Raw genomic sequence first — 27,912 nt, forward strand, 5'->3', positions numbered from 1 at the left:
AGCTGGACTATTCCTTAGAGAAGAATAGATTTAATCTATAACTCAGAACTGTCTAGATTAGCAGCAGTTATGGACACCGAGAGCTGGGGAGGAACCTGCCCCCTTGAAGGCATCCTGAGGGGCAGAGGGGTTCCCTCAGTTCACAGACGTGTTGGCTGGGATGTTAGCTTTGCGCTCAGCTTCGATGCAGTACTTCTCAGGAAGGCCGCTGGCCCTGCAGAGAAAACAAAGGGTGGGCATAAGGGGTGGGAGTGGTGGGGAGGGGACCAAAGAGACAGCAGAAGCAGGCTGAAAGAACCTAGGGACCTGTATCCCTGAGCTTGGTCCCACCACCCATTCCCCAAACACATCCCTGTCAAGACTCCAGCATCCTGCTAAGGAGTTCCCCAGAGAGCCAACCAAGGAAGTCCCAGTTTCAGCACATTCTGCAGGCACCCCCTTCAGAGGCCAACAGCCCATGTGAGCCTGGAGTCAGGCAGGAGGCCCTCCCCACGCCCCCATCACCATCCGTTCGTTCCCTAACCCTGCACCATCCAGGCGGCCTCCCTGGGGAAGGGGAGAGCAGCTGGGGAGGAAGGGACCACAGCGCACCTCAGTTCCTCGAGCTTTTTCCTCTTGATGTCTTCAATGCGCTCACGCCGCTTCTGGGCCTCCTCCTTGAGGCGCCGGCCCTCATCGAAGGTGGCGATCCGGGCCTGCACCTGCTTCTGCTGGTTCTCCCGCACCTGGCGCCGGAGCTCGTTGGCGTGCTGTAAGCGCCCTGTAGCCTTCTTCTCCTCCTCCAGCCGCTCCTTTTCAATCTGCTCTCGCTGGGCCCTGAAGGAGGGACATGGGCTGTCGATGGGCTAGGCTGAGCTGACCCAACCCAGGGAAGGGTTTGGGGGAGTTCCTGGGTGGGCTCCTCTAGGATGCTTCAGAGACCAAGGAGGCCCTCCCTTTCTGTGGCTCAGAGATCAAGCCCAAAGGCTGTTCCCAGCCAGGCCCAGCTTCATGGGCGTGTGACTATATGTCACGAGCATGTTTAGAAGGGCCCCTTGCTTGACCGAAGGCTCTGCTATTTTCAATTTTGAACAAAGGGCTCTACATTCTCATTTTTCACCGGGCCCTGTAGATTTTGTAGCTGGCCCTACACCCAGGATTTCACCCACTGGAAACTATTTATGTATTCATTTATTTTTGGCTTTGCTGGGTCTTTATTGCTTCTCGGGCCTTTTCTTTCTTTTTTCCAGTTGCAGCAAGCAGGGGCTACTCTTCAGCTGCGGTCCACAGGCTTCTCACTTGGAGTGAGAAGCAGCGGCTTCTCTTACTGCCGAGCACAGGCTCTAGGGTGGGCAGGCTTCAGCAGCTGAGGCATCTGGGCTCAGCAGTCGCAGCTCCCAGGCTCTAGAGCACAGACTCAGTGGTTGTGGCACATGGGCTTACTTGCCCCGCGGCATGTGGGATCTTCCCAGGCCAGGAATCGAACCCGAATCTCCTGCATTGGCAGGTGACTCTTTACCGCTGAGCCTCCAGGGAAGCCCCACCGGGAGCTGTTGCCCTCCTCTGCTCTCTGGTAACAATGCCCGACTCCTCTCCAGCTTGTTCTGAGATAGCTTTCCCTCTCTCCCTTACTTCCCTGCCATTATCAGTAATAATGACATTAACAGAACCAACAAAGAGGATGCTTAGGAAGTTCAAAGGAGTCAAATCTGTGATGTTGGCTCTCCTTAATTGCTGGAAGAAGGAACTTTGCCTGTTATCTCTTCTCTTACTGCTCCAACTCTAAGTTTATTTCAGGAGCCTCTTCCACAAGAAAACTTAATTGAACCCTGACACCCGAGGGAAAATGGCTAATGTAGACCAGATATGTTCAGGAAAAAAAAAGAAAAGGTCAAATGAAATGCATTCACATCTCAGAGGAAATGCAATCATAGGCCATCGTGAGCTAACATCTTATTTCTTTCTCAGTGTAATCAAAAACAAAATGTAAAATCATCTGAGGCCAGGAGGTCTCAACTGGGGTCACTCATACCCTAACCAAGAGCACCACTTCATTAACTCACTTCCTCCAGCCATCCTCCAAGCTCCACCATGCACGGCGTGTCCTCTCAACTCCGAGCAGCTCTTTTTTTTTTTTTTTTAATTTATTTATTTGTCTGCACCAGATCTTAGTTGTGTTATACAAGATCTACACTGTGGCATGCAGGATCTAGTTCTGACCAGGAATCAAACCAGGGCCCCCTGCTTTGGGAGTGTGGAGTCTTAGCCACTGGACCACCAGGGAGGTCCCGCAGCAACTCTTTTACAGCATGTAGATACCCCTAAATTTCTATACCTTCTACAGAGCCTTCTCAGTTTATCAAAAGAAAACTGCTGACACATCGACGAAAGCAGAAGACTCTCCCCCTCACCTTGCCATTACGTTCCTATATAGATAACAGTTTTCTATCGTTTCACATGATGTGAAACAGGGTGGAAATGGGGGACCTGTATGTGTCACCAGACAGCCCCTGGGGTGGCATGCAATCGGAAGCCTGAACGGGAAGGGCCCAGTCATTCCACGGGATTGGGGCAAAGGTCCTGGAGCCTGGCTGCATTACCATTATCTGGGGACTTTCAAAACTACCGATGTCTGGGCCTCACCCCAGACCCGTTCAGTGAGAATCTCTGGCGGTGGTCCCTGGGCACCAGGACTTTTTTGAAAGCTGCCAGGTATTTCCAAGAACCACTGGGTAGGGTAGGTCAGCTATTTCTGCTTAGTCAACAGGCTGACAGTTAAAGGCATCCCTCTGTCCAGAAGCAGGAAGTCCAAATATAGGCCATAGAGGAGGCCATGCTTTTGAAGCAGGAAAAGCTCAATTGCTGGCCATGGCAGAGACGCTCCCAGCACTTGGAGACACCCACCATGGTGGTCACGTAGCCCTGGAGACTCTAGGTCCAGATGCTAACCTAGAGCAAAAGGTGAGATTGAACTTCTCCAAAGGGCTGGTCTAGCTTTAATAACTGACTAGTCCACGTGCTCCAGGCAAACAAGGCGAAGAAGGGACACATGGGTCAGTGGCAACAGCACGGCTTCAATTTCTTTCCATTAACATGTATTAGTGACTGCTAATCGGAGAAGGCAATGGCAACCCACTCCAGTGTTCTTGCCTGGAGAATCCCAGGGACAGGGGAGCCTGGTGGGCTGCCATCTATGGGGTCACACAGAGTCGGACACGACTGAAGCGACTTAGCAGCAGCAGCAGCAGTGACTGCTAGAGGCAACCCAGATGTCCAGGAGCACAGAGGCTAGGGAGAGCAGATATCTAAAAGGCGACCTGGAGTCCAGGGCAGAAGCTTTGGGGCCATTAAGGAAACCGCCTTCTTTATCAGGTACGTAGAGACCATGGCATGACCCTTGAGGGCAAGGAGAGCTCCAAAGCCAAAGGGCATCACAGCCAATGGAGGTAGGCTGAGGGTCCACACTCCCACACAAGTCCAAGAACTTGGCTCCGGCAAGGATGACAATTCCTATAGACTGTTCTGTCTCTGCCCAGGGATCCAGGGGCCTGGTCTTGCATGCAACTAACTGGGGCAGTGGCAAGAAGGATTGAGAGCATGCAGACCAAGAAAGCTGGGCTGCTCCACTCAATCTCTGCCTATCTGAGCATAATTTCTGCAATCTGTACCACTCTGCCCCAATTCAAATTTCATTTGTTTCCTTTATTTGTTTAATCTTTTTTGGTTTAAGTTTGGCTGCACTTCGCAGCATGCAGGATCTTAATTCCCCAACAAGGCAGTGAAGTGCTGAGTCCTAACCACTGGACCACCAGGGAATTCCCCAGTTTGTTTCCTTTTTTTTTTTTCCATTTATTTTTATTAGTTGGAGGCTAATTACTTTACATCATTACAGTAGTTTTTGTCATACATTGAAATGAATTAGCCATGGATTTACATGTATTCCCCATCCCGGTCCCCCCTCCCACCTCCCTCTCCACCCCTTTTTTTTTTTTTTTAATCTTATAGAGTCTGAACCAGAGTAAGAAGAGAGTCTTTCCCAGTTAGGCCAAAACAGTTAGAGCTAGGAGAACACCGCAGGGGCCTGATCTGGTGGTGGCAGATCTAACTAGTAGAAAGTAGAGCCTCTGAGACTGCTGGCTGCCTCGAGGGAGGAGGAGGGAGACAGAGACAGTGAGAGATGTGAACACTTAACTTCTACTTATGGCTGGAATTACCACTGAGCCAACAGAGAGAACAAAAATAAAAGGATAACAAGCTGGTAAGGCAGGAAAGATGGATGCATGTAGGTGAAGTCCATCCAGATATGAGTCTTTAACATCCTTCCTACATGAATGGGAAAGGATGGTGTTTTATTCATCTCTAATATCAAGACCACAGCATCCAGCACAGAGCCTTGAATTTACGTGCTTAATATATATTTATCAAATGAATGGCAAAGACCTCCTTTAAAGCCCTGCTCTGATGACTTGCAACCCAGAGCGTGTGAGTTCTCTCTCTCTCTGTCCTCAACCTCTCCTGCAGAAGTTTCAGTCCAAACTTGCTGAGGAACATGGAGACGGGGATGGCAGAAGGGACCAGAGTTATATCTTTATTCATGTTTTTAACGCTCCTGGGTAAATAATCCCAATAATCCCCAATTCCTTTAACACTTCCAGGTGCTATTAATATATTTCTATTCTCTAATAAAATTCTTGGCTCAGGTGTCTTTGAAATATTTCAATCACGCATCTAGGTAGAATGCCTCACACCAACGCAGTCAAGGTGGCGGTGCATCTGCCTATGAACATGCAAGAAAGCACCCGTCCACCCAGTAAGGACCATCCTGCCACAGTAGTCAGAAAGTAAGCCGAGGGCCCCAGCCCCTCCTACCGAAGAATCCTCTCGAACTCATCCCGGTCCCGTTGCACCTGAACAGCCAGAGTGTGCTCCTTGAAAGCCACCTGTTCAAGTCGACTTTTCCGCAGCTTGGCCTCCGTTTCCATCTTCTTCTGTGCGTTTTCCTTCTCCTTTCTGCGCCACTCTCTGTCAGCGACCTCCTGATTGCGCTTGGCCCGCAGGGCATCCTGAGAAAGGAGAGGGTGGGGGAGGCCAGTGAGGGTGCCAAAAACACCCTCAGGTCCCTTTAGGAAGATGCCTGCTCCAGACTCTGACCCAGCCTGCTTCGAGAAGCCTCCGGAATTTCTCTAGCAACAAGGTTATGCTACGAGAGGACAAACGGAAAGCTGTCATAGAATTTTCAGGTCAGAAGATACCCTGAAGGGTCATCTTATCCTTCTCCCCACGCCCCCACCAGCTTATCCCGGTTCTTCCCCTATACCTCAAACACCTCCAGGCGGTCCTGCGATTGCTTCTAATTTTAAAAACTGCTAATGATGGAGATGCCACAGTTTCCTCCTCCCGTGACACATTTCAATAGTTAGTTAGGGTTGAAAGTTCTTTATGTGGCAGCCAAAACTTTCTCTTGGATGTTAGGCAGGTAATGCACTCCTCAACGCTTGCTGCCACAGGTGTGGGATCGGGCCCACCCCTCCATCCTCAAACTACTGAAGTTGAGGTACCTTGCATCCTCTCTTCTATACCCTCACCCTGGAGGCCATTTGACAGGCTGTCAAAGGCATAGTTAAGCGGTGTGAGGGGCTGAGGGAAGCCAAGATCGAACAGGTACCTGCTCTGCCTGGTAATCCTGGGCTTTCTCCTGCATGGCCCTCAGGCGGGCGACCTCCTTCTCTTTCTCCCTCCGGATTCTCTCCTGCTCAGCCTCGAACTCTGCTTCTCGGGCCTGCCAGGAAGAAAAGACCTCAGAGAATGGCTCCCATCTGCCCCAGCCTTGCAGAAAGCCCCTGACTGTTCAGTATGCCCCCTACCCCTCCCTGACTCTGTTTTTTAAAATTTATTTATTTTTAATTGAAGGATAATTGCTTTTTAATTGAAGGATAATTGTGTGACTCCTTTTAATGTAGGGCAACATGACTAGCAATGCATAGCTATGAAACTAATCAGCATTTGTAAGATGCTTCACTGCTTACAAAATGTCTTCTCCTGTAATATCCCAGAGGGTCCTCACAATGTCTCATGAGATAGATAGTAGATATGAAGAAACTAACACTCATAGAATTCAAGGGTCCTGTCCAAGACTGCACAGCTTGTAAACCACCAGACAGATTCACATACAGGTGAGCCCAGACTTCATGCTCTGTCCTCTACTTCACAATTTCCAAGTTGCAAGGCCTCTGGGCCAAGTTTCTAGAAATAATAACTGTGGCTTCCTGCCTGTCTTATAAAGTACAGCAGGTGGAAGTTATCTCATTAGTCCTTGGGCAAATGGCCAGCCATATGATGTCCGGTCCCCCAGTGGTTGGCAGTTACCTAAGGAGTGAACCATCAAAATAGTTCCCTTTGCCACTTCTCTGAAAGAGCAGACATATCCCTAAAAGCTTTCCACATGCAGCTTCCCAACTACCATTCTGGAGTAGTCATAAGACGAATGGCTTCAGTTGGGTGGGAATGTGATCATCCCATAAAGAATGTTCCTTAGCCTTGTTCTACCTGTCCAGACTGCTGTGCACCGCAGTGAGTTATCTGCTGTGAAGTGTACAAGGCTGGATGTGTGTCAAGCTGGTCTCTTTGCTCAGCGTCGCCCTATATGGCAGGGACGGGAACTCTGGAGGCTTCCACCACCAATCTCTGCCTTCGGGGCAGCCTTTAGGGGCCGCCTCAGCTGTAAGAGGGGTGACCACTATGAGGTCAGGGAGGGGCTTGTGATATCCTTGGAGACATGGTGGGTTGTGGTCATGCCCAAGAGCCAATCCTTTTGCCAGTCTCCACCTCTCTCAGCTGCTTCTACTGATGTACCTTTCTGTGTATGAAGGTCATACCTTGTCCTCTCCTGGTCAGAAATCTAGGGCAGTTCCTCATCATCCCACACTTGCAGCTCTGCTCGAGGTCCAAGGCCTCCCCAGCAACTGCTCTCAGCTCTCCATCATCTCACCACCTCACTTCCCATCACAGCCACCAGAGACTCTCTGCTGCAGCCAACAGACCTGTTCACAACTCCTGCACGTGATTGGCTTATTATCACCACCATCGTCCACTCAGGAACAGTTGCTGACGTCCATATGAGGTACATGGTATTATTTAGGTACGTTCAGCCTAGTCGGATAACTGGACAGACACTCAGGCATTTAGGATCTTTTCCATCACTCAGTCAATAGGTTTGCAAGACGTGAGTGATTAGATGAGACGACACACATGAAGCACTTAGCACACAGCCCCGTGCACAGACTAAGCACTTGATAAATGGTAGTGGTATGATCGTTATTATGCAGAAATCCATGTTCCAAGTCTTGCCTTCTCACTGTTGCCTGCATATACCTGGCATTCAATGAAGAAGCCAGAACCAATAAACAAGCTTTGTTGAGCTTCATTTTCTGTGGTTTGCATTTGGAGTATTGAGGTATATCAAACATGCCTTTTCCAATTGTACCTACACCCTCCCCCAGTAAGACTTCCTTAGAGAAGTATGGTGTCATCACAGAACCTCAAAGCTAGGAGGGGAGACAGGACTACCACATGAGGAATTGAGTAACTTTCCTCCCTTCTCTTCTGACAGAAATCCATGTTCACTCCATCTAGACCATGTCTGAAAGCTTTTCTTTGCCCTCCATTCCGCATAGACCCCAATGATGCCATCGCCCCAGAAAGAATCCATGCGTTCACGAGCTGCACATCTCCCTGGAACTGTTCTCATGTATTGCTCTCTGCTCCACAGTGTATTTGTTCTAGTGGTGGAAGGCTCTGCTTTCCAAATCTAGCACCAAGTAAAGAATGCCCAAGATAGGAATTTTCACAAGAAATTTACGGGGCAGCTGACTCATAATTACCAGAGATATAATTATGCAGGTCATGAGGAATCCACAAAATCTTCACTTTCACCAATAGTTTTAATTTTCTTCCCTCCCCGAACCTGACCCTCATCCCAACTTCCAGTCAAAGGTGTTAACAAGGATAATAACACCCTAATTAGGGTGTCCTTTGCAGGCTATTCTCTGGTAATGAACAAGGAGACTGGCCAAGTAGAAAGGGAAAAAGAAGCCAGGCCCTTGAACTAAGGACGTGAATTTTCAGGCTGATGACAGGGCTGCCTTCTGTTGAGTTCACTCGGGACTCACGCCTGCCCCTCCCTGAGACAGACATTCCATTCCTGCTCAGAAGTCCCAGGCATCAGAAGGCGGGTCCCTACCATCTTCTTCTTGGTGAACTCCATCACCATCTGGTCGGCCAGCTTCTCCTGAGCCAGCAGCTCTGCTTTCTGCCTCTGGCTTTCATCATTGATGCGTTTGATCTCAGCCTGCATCTTCAGCTTTTGCTGATGCCTCTGTTCCAGGTCCTGCCACCAAAGGGAGAGAGCCTCAGAGAAGAAGAAGAGAGACAGAAAGATACTGGCCTACCAAGATGGAGAGACATGGATGGAGGCAGGGAGAGAGATGCATGCTCTGCAGTCTAGCTCTCATTACTGCCCTTGATTCAAACTATTCTTTCCAGGGTCATCAATGACCTCTTCTAGCCAAACAGCCCTTGGCAATCTTCATCCACCTTGACTTTGTGGCAGCCTTGACACTGTTGATCTCTGTTCAGTCTCAAGGAGCAAAGGCTCTTAAAATTCTACCCAGTGTCTCCCACACGTCAGGCAAAATCCCATCATTCGTTCATAATGTTTTCCTCCTGCCTTCAACTCCCTTCTCCTATTCTAACCCAAACTTTTGGTCTGTGTTCAATAGTGATAATTAAAACAATAAAGTATTACACTAATTGAGTACCTTTTTTTGGCCATGCCACATTATCCTAGTTTCCCGTCCAGGGGTGGAAACCTTGTCCCCTGTAGTGGAAGTGCAGAGTCTTAACCACTGAACCACCAGGGACATCTCAGGGAAGTCTATTCTTATGAACAGAAAGTACTTTATATAACTTTATATAACCTACCTCTAACACCTAAACGTACCCCTAAACCCTGAAAATTAGGTCTTGTTATCTTTCTCATGCAAATGGAAAAACTGAGGCCCAGAGTTTAAGTGGCTCGCCCAGGATCATAGAGCTGATAGACTCCAGAGTTCAGAATTTTGGAACCTGGTCTATCTTAATTAAAGTTCCAACTGTCTCTGGAACTCTGACTTGATTGCCCAAGTTTTCATTCTCTCTGCATTTCTGAACTTCCTTTGCACCTAGGATGGTGATATACCTCCTGAGATTTGATTATATGCTGCTCTGTGGGTCCCACCCACTTCCTGAGTGTTCATTCTGTCCCAGCCAGAGGACAGGGACTGTGTGTCACATGTCTTCTCTCTCCCAATACTGAGAGGAAAACAGCAAATACTCAATAATGAGGCAGGGAAGATGGGGGAAAGGTGAGAGGCAAGTGAGAAAGAGGAAAAAAAAAATCTCAGAAGCGCAATGAGTAATGGAGGTCAGAGTCCTCATCATCATGAGTGACGAGATCCCTTCTAAGAAACGAGCTGGAGCCTTTGAAAGCCCGGTGGTCGGACCACTTCTGAGCACCTCCCCAGGCCCTGATGCAGAGAGGCACTGGGATCTTGTGCTGGGTCCTCCCTATCCTCTCAAGCTTGGACTCCTTGCTTCAAATTCTCCTACCCATCAACTCACCCCACTTCCCACACTGCTCCCAGATGCCTCCACTTCTTCAAAGACTAACCCCCAGTAGTCTTCCAGTCCTGTCAGCCCAGCTTCTGCCCTAATGCCTCCCAGGCGACGCTGCCGGCCCTCCCCCAGCGGGGCTCACTGCCCTGTTCAGGGCCCTTCCTCCAGGGAGCCTCCTGGCCAGCAAAGCACAGTGCCGGCTGCCTCCCGCCAGGGCCATGCGGCGCCCGAGTCGTGACCGCCAGCATTCCCTCAGCCTCCAGCGCCAGCCTCCGGGCTCCTCCACAGTCCCTCTCCTGCTGCTCCAGCTCCACAGCCTTGCTTCCTCATCTCCCTTTCTTCCTTTCCTTCCTACCTTTTTTTCCCCATCAGCTTTAGGCCTGACATTGGTATTCAAAGTGAAAGTAAAAGTGTTCATCCTTCGTCTGACTCTTGCAATTCCATGGACTGTAGCCCACCAGACTCCTCTGTCTATGGGATTATCCAGGCAAGAATCCTGGAGTGGGTTTCCGTTCCCTTCTCCAGGGCATCTTCCCAACTCAGGGATCGAACCCATGTCTCTTAGGTCTACCTGCATTGGCAGGTGGGTTCTTTACCATTTAAAGCAGTATTTAAACCCACTGACCTTCAAAGCTAGAAAAGCTGCTGACTTCTAATCTATGACATACATATAATCATGTATTCATTTACTTACTTTTTTGCTTATTGACTTTTTTTGGTTTGTTTTTGTGGGTTCATTTTCAAGAAACCAGAGAACTTTCCCTGTTTCTCATCTTTGAGGCCATTGCAAAGCAGCCCCACAGAGACTCCCGCACTCTCTCCATCTTGCTAGCAAGGTGGGGAAAGCTGCCCCTGCACCACCATGGGGCTTCGCTGGTGGCTCAGCTGGTAAAGAACCCACCTGCAACACGGGAGACCTGGGTTTGACCCCGGGTTGGGAAGATCCCCTGGAGAAGGGAAAGGCTACCCACTCCAGTATTCTGGCCTGGAGAATTCCATGCACTGTTTGCAAAGAGTTAACGAAGTTCTAAATTGGTGAGGCAGGGGCTTCTAGCTCTGCCCCATAATACTTCCTGGAGACTCAGGGAGTGCCTAAAAGGACAGGAAAAAGACAATGACATAACGCCTGAGTAACCGTTGACCCAGTGACACCTGGAACTCTCTCAGTGAGCCCGTGCGTGTGCCCCCAGTGGCTTTAGCTGTGTCCGACTCTGTGCGACCCTACAGACTGTGGCCCGCCAGGTTCCTCTGTCCATGGGATTCTCCAAGGCAAGAATACTGGAGTGGGTTGCCATGCCCTCCTCCAAGGGATTTTCCCAACCCAGGGATCGAACCTGTGGCATCGCTTGCATCTTCTGCATCGCAGGTGGATTCTTTACCGCTGAGCCACCTGGAAAGCCCCCTCAATGAGCCCACCCACGTCCATTCCCCACAATGAATTTGGATTCTCCAGTATTCGGCATGTCTACCCCAGACCTGTCCTTTCTGGCCCTTTCCTGAACCAGGAGCTTGGCCAGGTCTTGTCTGTCTTGGCCTTGTTGGTCCCCTTCTCAAGCAGCTCACAAAGCTGCCTGCCCCCTCATCTTCCCTAGCCATCCAGTGATCTGCCTCCCACTTCTCACACTGTACCTTAGACTGCAGGTGCTCTGAGAAGCCTTCATAATTATAAGGTCCCCATGAGACCCATCCAGGCCCCCTATCACTCCTCACCATCAAATGCACTGAGAGATGACGACTCAGTCATCATAAACAGGGGGGAACAGGAGAACAATAAAAGAATACATGTTCCATGAGGTAAAGGCACCGTTAGGCAATAACCTGGCAAATCAGAACATGGGGCATTCTTCAAATCAGCTGGCCTGAGTACTTCAAATTATCAGTGTTATTAAAATTAATGAATGGATAAGGAAACTCTTCCAGATCAAAAGAGACTTAGGTGAATACAGTGTGTGAATCCTGATTGATTCAATCCCTGACTGAATCCTAGTTTGGAAGAGAGAAAACCATGGAAAACACATTTATGGAACAACTGGGTAAATTCGAACATAGATTAAATATTAAATGATATTGTAGAATCATCGGGCTCGAAATTTTGATGGGGGGATGTGATAATGGTACTGCTGACAAGTAAGCCAATGTCTTTGTTCTTCAGAGATACAAGTGGAAGCATTTAGGCAAAGTGTCAAGATACGGGAAACTTACTTTCAAATAGCTTAATAATAACAAAATATGTATATGCATCTAAAAGAGACAAGCAACTCCATGGAATTAACAATCGCTAAATATAGGTGAAGCACTGATGGGTGTGGTACAAGTTCTTTCAACTTGCCTACGTGTGCAAAATTTTTCAAAAGTAAAAAATTGAGGGGGAAAAGAACAAATGCTCCAAATGCTGGCCATTGTACCTCCTCTCTGAGTCAGGGGCTTTCATATACTGCAAAAGATCCAATAAGTCCCCAGTAGAAGGAGATTTCTTTAAGCCTACTTGGTTTGAGTAGGTATGTTATTCATTTCTTATGCAATGGAGATACCTACTAATTTTAGTTAGGCTAACAGGAAAAAAGGTTTGGCTTGTCCACGCAATTAATGACACTGGGATGCAACGTACCTTGGGTGAGGCAACAGCAGGGAGCCTGGAATTAAAAGACAGCTGCTGTTCATGTACAAAGTGTACAATATCCCAAGATAATTGAGGGAAGACAATAAAACATCCCTATGTTTATTTGTACAAAGCATGCAGCAATCTTCCTTGGTGTGTCCATTCACATAGATATGTCAATCCTGGACCCCAAGTCCCAGGAAGGCAGGGACAGTACCCAAATCACTGCTCATCCCCATGAGGCCTCAGCCAAACAAGTGTCTCACATGGCAATAAAAAGTTGATGGCAATGATGTTGTGAAATGAGCATGTGTCTGATGGAACATCAGCCCACACCCTCCAACCCCACAGTGTCAGAGGGCTTTGTTGCCATTGCTGGCAGAACTTGGCCTGATCTGTGCAGCCCTGTTACCCTTAGATCCTCCTCTTGGAGCTTTTCCATGTATTCCAGCAACTGCTCCTTCTCCTGCTCCCGCTGCTCAGCAAGCAGCGATCGCTCCTCCTGGTTCTTTTCCATCTGTTCCACAATGTTCCGTCTTCCTCTGGGAAGAAACAGTGCCACAATGTCTTAGAAACCAGGAGTCCAGGCCTCTGTTCTAACCTCCACCCAAATGACAGCCATGATGGGAGGCGTTGCAGGGACAACGTGATGAGTGCCCCCTAAATATCACTATGTTTCATGAGCAGGGTCAGTCCTTTCTCTTCCAAGCCCCTCATTCTGGGGCTCACCCTTCCTGAGATTCCCTCCCTTCATTTGTTTGTCCAAGAGTGTGCCCATATCATAAGACACCTTCTCCTTTCAGTACCTGAGATCTTCTGAAAGCCTACCAGCTCCCCAAACTTCCCAGAGTAATCAGAGGGAGCGACCTTCCCAAGCTGATTCTCCAGAGTCAAGGAGCCCATAGTGACTCCTTCCTCCGGAGCATCTGCTCTCACCCAATGTATCTTTTTGTCCCACTCCATCTTCCATGCCTAGTTAGTTACCCGCCCTTCTTAGATCCAATCTCATCTTTTAAGACCGTCGGCTGCTGGTGCACAGGCTGAGTCTGAGGAATTCTCTACACTCAGCAGCACCCTTGCTCAACAGCAGAAAGCAGAGAAACCAGATTCTAGGGTCAGTGCAGCCAGTGACTCCCTCTGTGTTACTGGGATGTCAACAGCCTGGGACGCATCGAGATCCCATGATATATGAGTAAAGGCTGGGAGAGTGGGAGAAGACACAGATTAGGACAAGTATCTATGGGAAGGAGTAAGACATTGACATTCAGATAGAACTGTTGAATGGCTTCATGACTCCAGGTGAAATACACTGGAGCAACGAGCAAAAAGAGTTCCATGGAAGCAGGTTTAGACTCAACATAAGGACCAGGTCAAATTATTAGAGCTGCCTAAAAAGGCAGGGATTTCCCCTTCATTGGAACTATTCATGCAAAAGACGAAGAGCCATTTAGCCATGAAATAAACTTTTCATGGGAGCCTACTGTAGTGTACCAGGTACCTGCTAGAAGTACAGAGATGAATGGCACAAGAGAACAGAATACAAATGGGGAGAAAGAACTGCCATTCAGTGTGGTACAAGGGCTTTTTTTTAACAAGGACTATTTATAGGGGTAATTCCTGTATTATACGGTTGGCATTCTAAATCTGGGACACTATGATTCTATAATTTACCTGCTTCGGGACTTGTCCTTTCCTGCAAAATGGAGGGGATTGAATTGATTCATTCTAACTTGTATTAGGCATTTACTACAGTCCAAACACTCTGGCAGGTCAGAAGCTACAGAAAGAAGACAGGGAGCCTGTCCTCAGTGAGCATACAGCCAGGTGAGGGCCAGGGAGCCGCAGCACAAGGAGGGGAGTGTCAGACCATAAACACGGGGCGGAGGGCCCAGAGAAGGGATGCTCGAAGCTTGCCCAGTGAGGTCAGGGAGGTTTCTCAGGGGAGGGGATAGCAAGGCCATGTTATGAAGGAAGACAGAGCATTTTCCAGGGTGGGAGAGGAAGAAAGGAAAGAGAGGGCATTCAAAGCCGAGGGACCAACAAAAAAATAATGAGATTACATGAAGACCTCACATGCTGGGGGACATGAAGGAAAGCCTCCTCGAATGGATGGCAAGAAATGATGCAAAATGAGGGTGAATCAGGGCCATATTGTGAAACACCTGTTGTGATCTTAGAAACAAGCTTCAAGATGTTCTATAGTTGTTTGGGATTGGACATGTACACACCTCGGTGTTTAAAATGGATAACCAACAAGGACCGACCGTATAGCACATAGAAGTCTGCTCAGTGATATGCGGCAGCCTGGATGCAAGGAGAGTTTAGGGGAGAATGAATACATGTATATGTATGGCTGAGTCCCTTCGTGGTTCCCCTGAAACTATCACAACATTGTTTGTTAATTGGCTATACTTCAATACACAATAAAAAAAAAGCTTTTTTTAAAAAAAAAAAAAAAGAAGTTCTGTGGCTTTCTGAATCATTCCATAAAAGTTTTGTGATAATAACAAAGGATGATAACGACCATTTCTCATGTGCTCCCTCTCTGCAAGGCTATATGGACCTAAAGACACATGGAAAAGACTTAGAGAGGGAAATGCCAAAACCACGTCTTTACCGGATTCTCTCCTCCCTCCTCTTTCTGTCTAGCTCCTCCTGCCTTTGAATAGATTTCTGCCGCTCCACCTCCATCATCTGATCCAACCGCTTCTCCTCTGCATCCAGTTCTTTTTGGATCAGCTGCTTCTCCAGAATTTGGGCATCCCGGATGGCATGGCACTTGGCATTGAGGATGATCTGGAGAGGGGAATCGAACTTGTGGTACTCGGTCTGGGAGTAAGGATGGGGGGCGGGGGTGGTGATGCACCACAGGGATGTGGAAGCTGGACTGCGGAGAAATGGGAGCAGAATCCTATTTAGTGTGCTCACAAGCCCAGAAAAGCAATAGCATCTTTCAGGGTATTAGGTCTAGTGTTTGGGGCAGAGGAGGGGTGGTCATGGATCACTCTTTGGGAATAAGATGAAAGTTATGGGTCTTCTCCTCCATAAAATTCACTTACATCTATGCACACAAAATTTCCATAAAACTTTACAACTTTAAGAGTACCCTTAGGGACCCCTGAACCTCAAATGAAGGCCCCTCCCATTCTACTCTTCAGGAAAATAAACATTCTTGCAGAGGCCAAGCCACTAGATTTTTAAGCTAGAAGAGCCCAACCTGACACACAAGGAGATGAAAAAATCACGAGCCATCAATAAGAGCTGTGGAGTAAAAGCTTTGGAAAATAAAAGGAAGCATTAAGGAGAGAAGATTTACCTGAGAAACAGAAACTCTAGACGAAGAGGTTGGGGAGTCAGCATGTTTCGTTTGGCCAGGAAGTGAACCACATGCAAATGAGTAACACAATAGAATTCAAATGAGCCTCTGGTCTTTATGCTCTGGGCTAAAGGAAGCACTTTGAACACAACAAAAATAACCCCGTTGTCCGCACCACCATTTGTGGCCAGAGTTGAACTAGCAGGATAAAGATACAAGTAATATGTATTTTTCAGTCCACAGTTCGCAAAGTATCTCCCATATATTAGCATATTTCATCCTCATAATGCTGCTTAGTCGTTTCACCACCCTCATTTCACAAACGAGGAAAGCTGGGCTCAGGGAGTGCAAGTGACTAGCTAAGGTCACACAGCTCTCCCCAACCCAGTCTACCCCACTCGCCGGCCAAGGCCAGCCCCTCACCTTTCAACCCTGCACCCCGTCTCTAGCCCACGCTTCCAGGTGTGTGAATAAGAGATAAGAGGAGGGAGGCACTCCCTGGTGGTCCAGTGCTTAGGGCTCTGTTCTTCCACTGCACAAGGCATGAATTCAGTCCCTGGTTGGAGAACTAAGATCCTGCATACTGAGTGGCAAGGTCAAAAAAAAAAAGAGAGAGAGAGAGATGAAGGAAGGAGAATGGAGAACCCACCTTTTTCATATCCTTCAGTTCTTCCTCCTGCTCCATCCGCAGCTGGTTGGCTCTCTGCAGAAGGTTCTGGGCCCTCTCCTTGGCGACCTCCTCCAGGTCGCTGAGCTTCCTGTTGTTCCTCCAAACCATTTCCTTCTGCTTCATGATCTTCTTGCGTGTGGTCACTGCGTCCTGCGGGAGCCACGCTGGAGTCAGCGGGGACTTACTCCAGGGCTCTGTGCCCTGGGCACAAGCCTGGCCACCATGGGTGACCTCAGATGATTTTCACATCACCCCATCACACTGCCATAGCCCAGAGGTTTCCCAGCCTGGCGTCCTCACCCCCTCCTGGCCCCACAGTTGCTCCCGCCAGATCTTTATTCTGGAACACATCTTCTGTAGCACATGGGTCCCCTAACTAAAGCTCCCAGTCTTGGGGGAGGCCGGCCTCTCCCCAGCCCTCCTCTTCAACGCCCACTCTGCAAAGATGGGGTCGGGGGTAGCTACCACAATGGCTTCCTTCTCCTTCTTGAAGGCCTGCTCCCTGGCCTCGAGTTCTTCTCTAGTCAGGACGTGGGATGCCCATTTGATCCGCTCAAACTCCTCAGGGCTCATGATGAGGGACTGCCCGGAAGGGTCCTTGGTGGGAATGCTGACACAAAGAATGAATAAAATCAGGCATGGGTGGGGTGGGGAGCTCTCAGCACTACTCTGCAGGCAGCTCGGCTCTCTACCTCACCCCCGTCACTGCCCAGCCTGCCTCAGAGAATGGGGCAGGAGAGACAGCGGAAGGGGTCCACTGGGGAGAAGCGGTCTCAGGCAAGGGCAGAGCAGCATCACCGGCTGAAACAGGGGCATTTTAAGTTCGTGCGTTACCTGCTCTGCACCCGCCCCATGTACACACGCACAGTCCCCCTCCTCCCCTCCGCTGCCTGTGTTGTGGGCAACGTCTATTTCCCTTGCTAGATCACAAGCTCCTTTGGGATTCAGGCTTTGTCTTAACCCCAGGGGCAGCCCAGTCTCTGGCCCGGCACTGGGCACAGAGTGAGGACTCAAAATAAAGCTGCCAAACTGAACTTTTAAAATAGATGATTCCTCAAGAATGACATAAAAAGGGCAAGGGGACGCCGGACGAGGATGAAGTAGAGGCCAGGGAGAAACAAAACATCCCTGTGCCTCCAGCCCAGAGGGAAGCTTTGAACCCTAAATGTTAATTAAAATCTCTGATCAACAATAGCCACAGACATGTCTAGAGACTTTTCTAGCTGCCCAACGCATTCAACAAACCAATAGGTAATTATAATGATTACAAACAGATGACATACATTAAGGATGGAGCAGGGGAGTGGGAATAAAGCTGCTTCTGGGTGAGGCGGTTTAACAGGCACATGGCAAAGAGACGCAGATGGTCTGAGGCAGGAAGTGAAACCTCATCCCATAAAACTGGTTGGGGGGGGGGTGTCCAGGAGGTGGACAAACGAGTAAGTGGACTTGAGGCTTAGCCAAGACCGTGTGTTTCCCTAGGTGCTGTGGCCCCAAGCAGCCTGGGATCTGGAATGACCAGGAATGATGTGAATCTGAGACAGCATCTCGCGCTGTTCTCTGAACCCTGTCAAGTTACCCGAGACTTTGTCTCCAGCGTGGGTTTTTAGGACTGGACCAGTCCAAGAAGGAGCCCTTGGGACTTCTCTGGTCATCCAGTGATTAAGAATTTGCTTTGGCTTAGTAACAACCTAGAGGGGTGGGATGGGGAGAGAGGTGGGAGGGATGTTCAAGTGGGAGGGGCCGTGTGTAAACCTATGGCTGATTCATCCTGATGTTTGGTAGAAACCAGTGCAATACTGTAAAGCAATTATCCTTCAATTACAAATTTAAAAAAAAAAAAGACTCTGCCTTGCAATGCAGGGGACGCTGGATCCTTCTCTGGCTGGGAACTACGATCCCACATTTGGCAGAGCAGCTAAGCCGGCACACGGCATCTACTGAGCCTGTACACGTTGGAGCCTGACATCCTTCAGGACTCAAGGAAGATCCCGTGTGCCCCTACTAACACCCGACACAGCTAAGTATACAAATAAATAAATAAAGAGAAGGAGCCCTTTCTTGGGCCACCAGCGTGTCTGCAGGGCCACTACCGCATCTGGCCCTTCAATGCCAGAGCGGACCAGACAGTGCTCTTGGACCAATGGACCAGCCGTGCCTCCCCAGATCATGACAGAGGATGCATTTTCTGGGAATTCAAGTGTTTAGTGAGTGGAGCCATCGTTGCAAGAACGGTTTAGAGCATGGAGCACCAGCAGAAGAGCTAAACCTCTGAGGGACAGGGCTGGCTCCCTTCATGTGACTGAGTGCGCATAACCCCACACGAGGGGGTCCAAGCAACGGGGCTGCTCCAGTCAGGAAGCTGTGCTGAGCTAATCCCAAAGGAACCCCAGAGCTGTGGGGAATTTCCTCTTCTGGCCTCAGAGCCTGGGAAGAAGCCATGGGACTAATTAGGCATCTGGTCAGTTTTTCCTTTGCTTTGGATTCTTGACGCGGCCAGAAGGAAGTGACTCATCTGAACATTTCCCCAACCAAGTGCACTATTCAGGGCTCAGAAGGGACCCCCTCCCCCAAGCACCTACCCTCTACCAGCCCCATAGGACCCACAGCAGCCAGAAGAAAGAGGCTGGGAATCGAGGGCAGTGGCAGGACTAGATACAAGGCGGGGAGAAGCAGGTCAAAATGGAGAAGAAATGGGAGCCAAGAAACAAAAGACAGGAAAAGAATAGGAAAGAGGTGGGGTCCACAGTGACAGGATGAGACCAGGTGGGCTCCCCATCTCCCCACACGGGTCCTCAGGAGAAGGGCTCCGTGCCCTGGGTACTCACATCAGCTCCCGGACCATGTCCCGGGTGATGAGCTGGATGGTCTCTGGCTTGTGGTCCAAGCCCAGGGCCGTGAGAGTTTTCCGAATGGCATGCTTATCTCGGAGCAGCACGATGGGGCTGTCACTCTGGGTCAGGGGCTGGGGGGGGTGGTCAGGAAGGATAGCTTAGAAGCTGGTCACCCCACTTCTGGCTGGTTAGTGGACGGTGGCCTCTCCACCCCATCCAGTGTCAGAGGAAGGCAGCTGGAGCCCAGACTGCAGGACCACCCGGAGAAGCCGGGGCACTGAGCAAGCAGCATGGTGGCCAGATGTGCTCTGTGCCGACCGGCTCTCCTGAGAGCAAGGCTTCTCTGCAACTCGTGCAGATACCCCCAGAGGGATGGGGGCCCAGGGAGAGGTTTGTGAGTGTGCGTCCATTCCTAACCTAAAACCATCAGGGAGGAAAATCTGGGGTCTCTTGGTTCTTCTCCCTCCATCATTTACAAAAGAAAAACTAATTAGCTCCCTTGGACCACATTGAGGGTCTTAAGCATACAGTTCCTTAGGGACACATTCAATCTATGATATTTGTTATTTTTAATCCTTTTTAATTATTCATATACTTTGATCCCCCCAAAAAAGCCCTATGGGGGAAGTTAGAAATATGGCCTGGTGGATCTGCCCTTAAATCTAATATAGTGAGGCAGTCAGTGAGTTAGAATTCAGCAAGGAAAACACAAATTAGATACATGAGATTTTTTAAACTTTCTGACCATGAAGGAGTTAGATAAGAAGGAAACGAAATCATCTGTTTCAGGGAATTGTTAACACAGGAGAGGATTTCATTTATCATGAACACAGTATCTGGGATCCTGAGTGGAGGCAGGGGCATGGCGTAGGTGGAGGTCCCTCCTGTCTGGAGACCGTCACTTTGCATACCCGTTCCCGGAGTTCTGCTGCCACCTGGCGCCCATCTCTGCTTCCAAGCGGCTCAGCTCAGTCAGGCCACAGGCCACTTCTGCCCCCTACTGCTGGCTGGGAGGCTTCCGAGACTCTGGTCCAACAATAAGCCCAAAAGACTGAGCCGGGAACAAGCGATGTGTCACCCGCCCCCTTTGGCAAGCCAGCAGAACTAAATCTGGAGAAGTCGGCCATTTCCAAACCTGTCTTCACTTTAGCTAGAAGAGTCCCCATGGACTCAAAACAAATAAACATGACTGTAAGCGAAATTGAATTACTTTGATTCTTTCCCTTGTCAATAGGAAACAGCTTCTAAAGGCAGAAAGATACCCATCTGGAACAATCTGGAAAGTCCTTTTTGATTCACAGTGAGAAGAGTGAAGGGTAAGGGTAGACATCAAAAAGACCCTGATGCTGCGAAAGACTGAGGGCAGGAGTAGGAGGCAACAGAGGATGAGATGGTTGATGGCATCACTGACTCAATAGACATGGGTTTGAGCAAACGCCCAGAGATAGTAAAGGACAAAGAAGCCTGGTGTGCTGCAGTCCATGGAGTCACAAAGAATTGGACATAACACAGCAACAAAGGGTGGACATCAACTCTTCTCTCCCTGGTCCACCTGCAGCCAGTGGTATTCACACCAGTACCTAAACCACTACTGGTGTCTTTCTTCTTTTTCCCTTTTCTCTACTTTTTTTTTTCCTTCCAGTTTTATTGGGACATAGTTGACCTACTGTTTCAGTTTAGTTAAGTTGCTCAGTTGTGTCTGACTCTTTGTGACCCCATGAACCACAGCATGCCAGGACTCGCTGTCCATCACCAGCTCCTGGAGTTTACCCAAGCTCATGTCCACTGAGTCGGTGATGCCATCCAACCATCTCATCCTCTGTTGTCCCCTTCTCCTCCTGCCTTCAATCTTTCCCAACATCGGGGTCTTTTCAAATGAGTCAGCTCTTCACATCAGGTGGCCAAAATACTGGAGTTTCAGCTTCAACATCAGTCCTTCCAATGAACACCCAGGACTGATCTCCTTTAGGATGGACTGGTTGGATCTCCTTGCAGTCCAAGGGACTCTCAAGAGTCTTCTCCAACACCACAGTTCAAAAGCATCAATTCTTCTGTGCTCAGCTTTCGTTATAGTCCAACTCTCACATCCATACATGACTACTGGAAAAACCATAGCCTTGACTAGACGACCCTACTGTTTAGGTTTAAGGTATAGCATATCTATTTGATTTGCCATCGTGAAGTGATAATCACAGTAAGTTTAGAGAAGAGCCATCATCTCATATCGATACAAAATTTAAAAAAACAGACAAAATTTTTCTGCGCTGAGAACTCTTAGGATTTACTCTCTTAACAACTCCAGGGTCCCTTTTCTTTCTCAGTCTCTCAGCGCTCTTCTCTCCACATCTCATTCTCTCTCTCTCCTCCCTTCCCACCTTCTGAATGTCATGTGTAACCAAGATCACTCCAAGTAACTCTCTGGCTCTCTTTCTCTAGTCATCAACCTCTTAGACTGGGTGATATTTGCAAATAAATACTTGCTTGCTTGTTTTCAAAGCAAAGTAACTGTTTTAGCTGAGCAGCTGGGAAAGAAGGATGATTTGGGTTCTACTCTGCACTATTCTTGGATGGAGGGGGGATTATGTCGAACAACAATTATGTTGTTCTACATCTGCAAGCCTGGGCCACTGGCACTCAAGCATTTCCATCACAGGGCGTTCACTGAGCAAATAGCAAACACCGAGTGTTCAGCACTTGAGCCTCCCTTCAGCATTATAACAGATCTTCAAAAGCTGCATAGATGTGAAGACCTCAAGGGTGGAGGAAACCAGGTGGCCTGTTTTCACGGGCCCCACACAGTGTCTGAGCTTGTCCACTGGAGCCTCAGACCCCCACTGCCTTCAGTCTGAGAGTTCGTTCCCTGGGAGAGGGGGTGACCTGTCCAGGGCTAGCTTTGTCCTAAGCAACACTAGCCAGTGAGGTCACCGCCTCCAGGGGCCAGCTCCCTGGCGGGACTGAGTGAGGCTTACCTTGATAGCTCCAAAAAGGCTCTCATCCACCTCGGAGCTCAGGGCTTTGGTCCGATAGCGGGACCTATTCCTTGACCTGTTGGAAGCAGTAGAGGCGGAGCTCAGCACGCCAGCTGTGCTTAATGGCTGCAGGGAGAGGCAGAAATTTGGGCTCATCAGTACCGACCACCATCTGCACCCCGGGCAAGGCAGACGCCTCACCACCCCGTGCTGAGGGAAGGTGGCGTCGGCGTATGGGAAAGCACCGGGGTAAATCCTGAAACACAGGAGATGCCCTAGAGGGGCAGTGGCTTCCCTGGACACCAGCCCAGCAAGAAGGAGGACTTCTGAGGTTTCTGGGCTGAAGAAGTCCAGCCACTGCATAGCAGGGAAGGAAGACAGAAGGACACAGGATGGCAGGAGGATGATTCAGCGTCAGCCCTGTTCTCATTCCCCCCAAGCACAGTCTCTTGTGAGGCCACAGGGGCTCTCCTCTCCAGAAATGCACAGTGTCCTCGTCACCTCCAGCCTCCTCATCTGAACACCAAGCCCCCTTCACAGCTGACCTCCTCCGTGTCCCCACATCTCAGAAGGTTACGTAGGGACCCGAGGACACTAATGCTGAAAAGTACCTAGCACACAGCCGGCACGGTTGATGCCTGATAAACTTCAGTGGATGAACGACTGCCGGCCACAATCAGGCAACCAGGCTCACCCTGAAGCTGTGTGCACCACGAGGCTGCTGCACTCCCAGGACTGCTTGAATGTGCAGATGTGTGCACGCATGCTCAGTCACTTCACTCATATTCGACTCTTGGCGACCCCATGGACTGTAGCCCACCAGGCTACAATCGATTTTCCTGGCAAGAATACTGGAGTGGGTTGCCATGCCCTCCTCCAGGGAAGCTTCCTGACCCAGTGATTGAACCCACGTCTCCCACACTGCAGGCAGATTCTTTACCGCTGAGCACTGGGGAAGCCCCTTCAACATCCACGAGTCAGTATTTAGCCATCCAGTATTCTTCTAGGTTTGAGCCTCGTCTCTCCCATCTAATGAGCTGAAGGAGACAGGGATCATCTATGAGTGTAGAGGCTGAAAACATCAGATAGCTGCCTTCCAAGCCTGGGCAAAGGACGTAGGTGAGCCATCAGATCCCCCAAGCCTGACGATGAATCGGGAACTAGTGATGTAAGAAGGGGAACGTGGAAACCCCTTCTGACTAAGGCAGCAGTGGCGGTCACACCCTATGTCTGGGGCAAGGCTGATAAGGGCACCAGGAGCAGCTGCCATGATGAAGGTGCCAGCCCTGGGGGTGGCATCAAGGGTCTCTGCCAGGCCAGTGCTGGGTTGTGATTTGGACCTCAGTGCTGGCTGCGGTTCCTGTGTTTTCATTTTCCAAGCCTAGCTGCCCAGCCTTGGCATGAGTTCTGTGCACTCTCCAAAATTCTCTCCATACATTCCCTTCTCTCTAAATCAGAGTTCTGGCTCTGTTTATAACCAAGAACCCTGACTAATACAACCTCCATTCCCCAAGGTCAGCCTAAAGAGAAGTCTGTCTCCAGGGGGCGGTTTCTGTGAGGACTGTGGGACAATGCCAGGCTTACCCTAAATCTCATTCTGGAGGAGCCCCCATCTCCTGCAGTTCTTGGAGCTGGAAGACCTCGGTGCAAAAGACTGGACACGTCAGGTCTACGAAGCCTGGGAATGAGCAGCCGTCAAGGGGACAGGGAGGACAGGGAAATGACCATGCATTCCAGGTCACGAAACACTGGACAGTGTGTTTTGAATGCTCTCTCTAATCTGCCATGACCACATAGAACTCCCTGCAGCACCTGTTCCACCTGTGTCAGCTTTTCGCACCAAATCGGGCAATTATTCTCCGCTGGCTCCATTCCATACAAGCAGGGCTGTGTGTGCCCTTCCGTCCCAGCCTGGCACAGCCAGCAAAAGGCTCACAGAGGGAGACTTGCTTTACAGCCTCTGTCAGCCCCAATACAGCAGAGCAGAAAAGCGTGAATTCATGAAAAGGTAAATACAGGAGCCCCAGCGATGCCTAATAACAGACTCTGAAGGATTATTATATGGAGAGTGGGGAGCAACAGCTCTCCTTCCCACCAGAAATAGAATAAGAAGAAATGAATACAAACCACAATAGGTGGGACTGAGGCAAAGCATTAGGAATAACCTGAAAGATGGAAAGCATCGGATCAAAAGAGATGGTGTCAGTTCTAAGGGGAAAGGTGCAGAGTCTGGCATGTAGTGGGACCTCGATATGCATTTGATGAAGAATGAATGAATGAAACCAAGCAAGACGACATCTTGGGATCTGCAGACCAGACTGAGATGGTAGCCTTTCCAGAATACACCACCACCCCACGTTTTCCACATCACGTATGTGGTCTGCACCAGGGAAAATAACGTATGTGAAAGGGCTTTGGAGCACAGATGGAAAGCATTATTGTTGTTTTGCATTTGTTTTCCTGTTTCTTTTCAAGGGCTCCTGCAGCCTTCCCCTTAGGCCCAGGTGTCCACCAGAATGTAGGATCCTCCAGGGCTGGGACTGTGTCACCTCCCTCCTGCGCCCTTGGCACCCAGGACAAGAGGAAGTCACACAAGAAATACTCGACTTCCTGAGCCTCGAAGTCAGAACAGAGGAAGGAAAACAGATGATGACCACAGAAAAGCAGCCGCTGGGCAGAGCAGAAGGAAGCATTGAGCTCTGGGGTTGGGTGGCTGAGAAACCTCACTGGGGAAATGCTGACTTTGAAGCCACAAGCCTTACACCAGGGTTAGAATAACCAGTTTTGCCAAAAGCAACAAGAAGGATTAGGGAGGTCACTGTGTAAAAGTACTAGAAAAAATGAAGAAACAAGCAGAAATGGAAAGTTAGATCCCTCTGGGTCCAGAGGCAGTAGCCAAGAGGTTCTTCCAGGAGGTGAGGGGCTGGTTTTATTTCTCGCATGACTTGACAAATTATAAATATGCCCAAGAAGCTGAGCTGTGCCTAGGGTGCTCATCTCCCGTGAGGGAAGGCATCTCTGGTAGGGAAGGAAAGACTTTGAGGAGACGAGGATGACTGGGGAAGATGAGGATTGGGACAGAAAAAGATACCAGCCCTACATTTATATTTTCCTTTTGGTGACCTAGCTGACTCCTTATCTCTTCAAATAGCATCCCATCCTAGGTCTGTAAGAATTCAGCCCCTTCTGGGGGCTCCGGGAGAGACTCTGATGCAGAAAGATTAACTGGCTAACCAGAATATGATCTTCACGTCATTATAGATACAGGATGATCTCCCTAATGTATCAAGTTTGAAAGAAAGCAGATTATAAGAAATATGCAAGTACTGCAGTAAAAACGCTCCTATGAAACCGAAATGTATCACTGAAAGAAAGTTCACAAAAATGTTTAACAGTAGTTTCAGGGGAGCATTAGCATCTTCAGGTATTTCTCATATTGAATAATGATCTGCATTGAAAAGGTAACTCTCTTTATGGCTGAGACAGGGGAAGGGGGCACTATTTTTACAAAACAAAGCAGTGGACCTGGTGCCCTGACTCTGAACACAGAGAGTGCAGCCCTTAAACAGCTACAGTGCCAGATGTCCTGAGATCTGGGGTGTTCAGCTCCATTCCAACAAGACAGAGCTGGAACGGGGCTGGAACAGAGCAGTGTGGAGTTTCCCTGATGTAACTGTAACACCTGTCAACTGAACAGAGACCAAGACTTGTCCTTTCCCGGGCGTGCTCTCCACCCAGGGATCAAGAGTTTCTTTCACACACAGGTTCACCACAGGCTTCACGCTCTTGACCTGATTCTACCTCCTTTTCCGTAGACTTTGGTTACGAAGAAGGTGGGGGTGCCCATGTACCAGGCACCTTGCCTTTCACTCAGGTCATCTCTCTCTTCAAATATGACCAGGTTGGCCAGCTGTGGGGTGCCATTTGAAGATGACATCCTACTCAACACCAAGGCCCTGTCCCTCTTTCTGGGGGATGTTATTTATTGTTTTTGTAAGGGTCCTAGAGGTGTGCCTAACTGTGACCCTGTCTCAAACCATCACCTCTCCCCACTCCTCCAATCTGAAAAGCTAGTAAGTAGCACCACACACACACACACATCCCTAGCCTGCCAAAGGTCAGAGATCACTAACTTGACCCACTACTTATCAAAGCTACCCATATGCCCTGTCCTGTCCAAGGGATTTCAGAAGGGTTCAGTCAACAAACCAAAGCCCCAGTCTGAGTGGCCCTTGGATGGGGAGTCCCTGATTTGGGTGAGCTGAAGCCCACAAGTCTAACCCAGGTGCAACTCACTCATTCATTTGACTCAGAGATAAGACATTTTTGAAAGAGGAGAAAAAGAGAACTAACACTTCCTGTGAGCCCTTAGATGCCAAGTGTGATGCTAGGACCTCACAGACACAGCACCAGGACCGTAAACCTATGTGCAAAAGAGACACTAGATCCCCGGGTGGAGATAAATATGGAGATCCAGGGATAAATATGCATCATAAAAAGCATAAGTAAAAGGAGACGCCCGCTGCAACATTGCAGAAAGTCCTCAGAAGTTGGGAACTGCTCTCCTCTGGAGATTTGTTTCTTTTATCATTAACAAAGCTCTTCTAGAAACTCCAACTTGGGAACCCTGAATTTGAACCACTTAGTCCCAGAAAAGCAGAGTGACCTCTGAGCATGAAGTGTGTCCACAAGTACACTGAAGGAGCTACCTTTGCCATAGTGTGTACACCCAGAAATTCTAAGGTTATTTCAGTAACCCAAGGCTCCAACACCTACCCTCTGCCCCATCTCACTTATCCCTCAGGGACCACACCATCCTCCCTGGATCCCAGACATTACTTTCTTACCTTCTCCCAGGCATGCTGTCCTTTCAAACCCTCCTGTCATCCTGTCCACCCCAGGGAACTGCAGGCCTGCTAGACCAGTCTCAATCCCTCCAACTGGGGTCTCCTGCATTGCAGGTGGATTCTTTACCTATCAGGGAAGCCCCAATCTCTTTCCAGGGACTTTCAAATCTGGTACCCTATTCATTCATTCACTTATTGGTTTGCAAATGTTTATTGAGTAACTGTGAGTGACCCAGAGCCCCAATAACAAAAGAAAACTGAGGTTCAGGGACATTAGGTGACTTACACATTGTGGCACTACTAATCAGACATGGTGCCCTGACTTTGAACACAGAGAGTGCAGCCCTTAAAAAACTGCAGTGCCAGATGTCCTGAGATCCTGGATGTTCAGCTCAAATCCAACAAGACAGAGCTGGAACGTGGCTGGAACAGGGTGGGCACAGGGCGGTGTGGAGTTTCCCTGACTTGACTGTGACACTTGTCAACTGAACGAAGACGAAGCCTTGTCCTTTGCCTGGGTGTACTCTCCACCCAGGGATCCAGTGTCCCTTTTGCACATAGGTTCATAGAGGCAGAACGTAACCTGTTATCTGGCCCCCTCACCAGTGGTTTTCCACGTCACATCCCACAATCCCCAGCCAGATGGGAGAGGGGATGAGGATTGCGACAGCACTTTTCCACCTCCTCGGCTCAGCCCCAGATTACATTTCCAATCGCGATCGACCCCAGTCCTTATTTCTCTTTTGGATCCCCCTCCGGACTTCCCTAGCCTCTTCTAGGATTGTCATCCTTGTTCCTGGACCTTCTGACCCCCACATCCAACTTCTCTCCCCATCTCAGATCCTCATTGTCCCCGCTCAGAACCCAACACAATTGAAAACACGTGAGGTCCCCATCCGAGGTTCTCCTGCATACCCGGGACCTCACCATCTCAGCCGCACGCCCTAACTCGGCGCCTCCACCGCGTCTGCCGCCCACAACACCGCTTCCGCGTAGGGTGTTGACGTATTACCATAGTAACCAAGAACGCGCGCTTCACCGCCGGGC

General features: G+C 49.3%; 1 protein-coding gene across 2 annotated transcripts; it reads right to left on the reverse strand.

Annotated features, from left to right (window-relative positions):
- Positions 1-14: 14 nt before the first annotated feature.
- On the reverse strand, positions 15-27,865 carry CFAP45 (cilia and flagella associated protein 45). Of its 2 annotated transcripts, none has more exons than XM_070467596.1 (12): positions 27,793-27,865; positions 22,019-22,144; positions 19,044-19,180; positions 16,681-16,825; positions 16,195-16,365; positions 14,847-15,025; positions 12,642-12,771; positions 8,219-8,365; positions 5,645-5,758; positions 4,849-5,042; positions 592-816; positions 15-214 (listed from the first exon to the last, which is right to left on the reverse strand). In XM_070467596.1, exons 1-12 carry the CDS (start codon positions 27,793-27,795, stop codon positions 136-138), a joined length of 1,650 nt encoding a protein of 549 aa, XP_070323697.1. In that variant the 5' UTR covers positions 27,796-27,865; the 3' UTR covers positions 15-135. The 2 variants fall into 2 exon arrangements, with proteins under 2 accessions (XP_070323697.1, XP_020760148.2); XM_020904489.2 differs by having other exon boundaries at positions 27,781-27,865.
- Positions 27,866-27,912: the final 47 nt, after the last annotated feature.

Source organism: Odocoileus virginianus, chromosome 5 (genome assembly GCF_023699985.2).
Source record: "Odocoileus virginianus isolate 20LAN1187 ecotype Illinois chromosome 5, Ovbor_1.2, whole genome shotgun sequence".
NCBI lineage: Eukaryota > Metazoa > Chordata > Mammalia > Artiodactyla > Cervidae > Odocoileus > Odocoileus virginianus.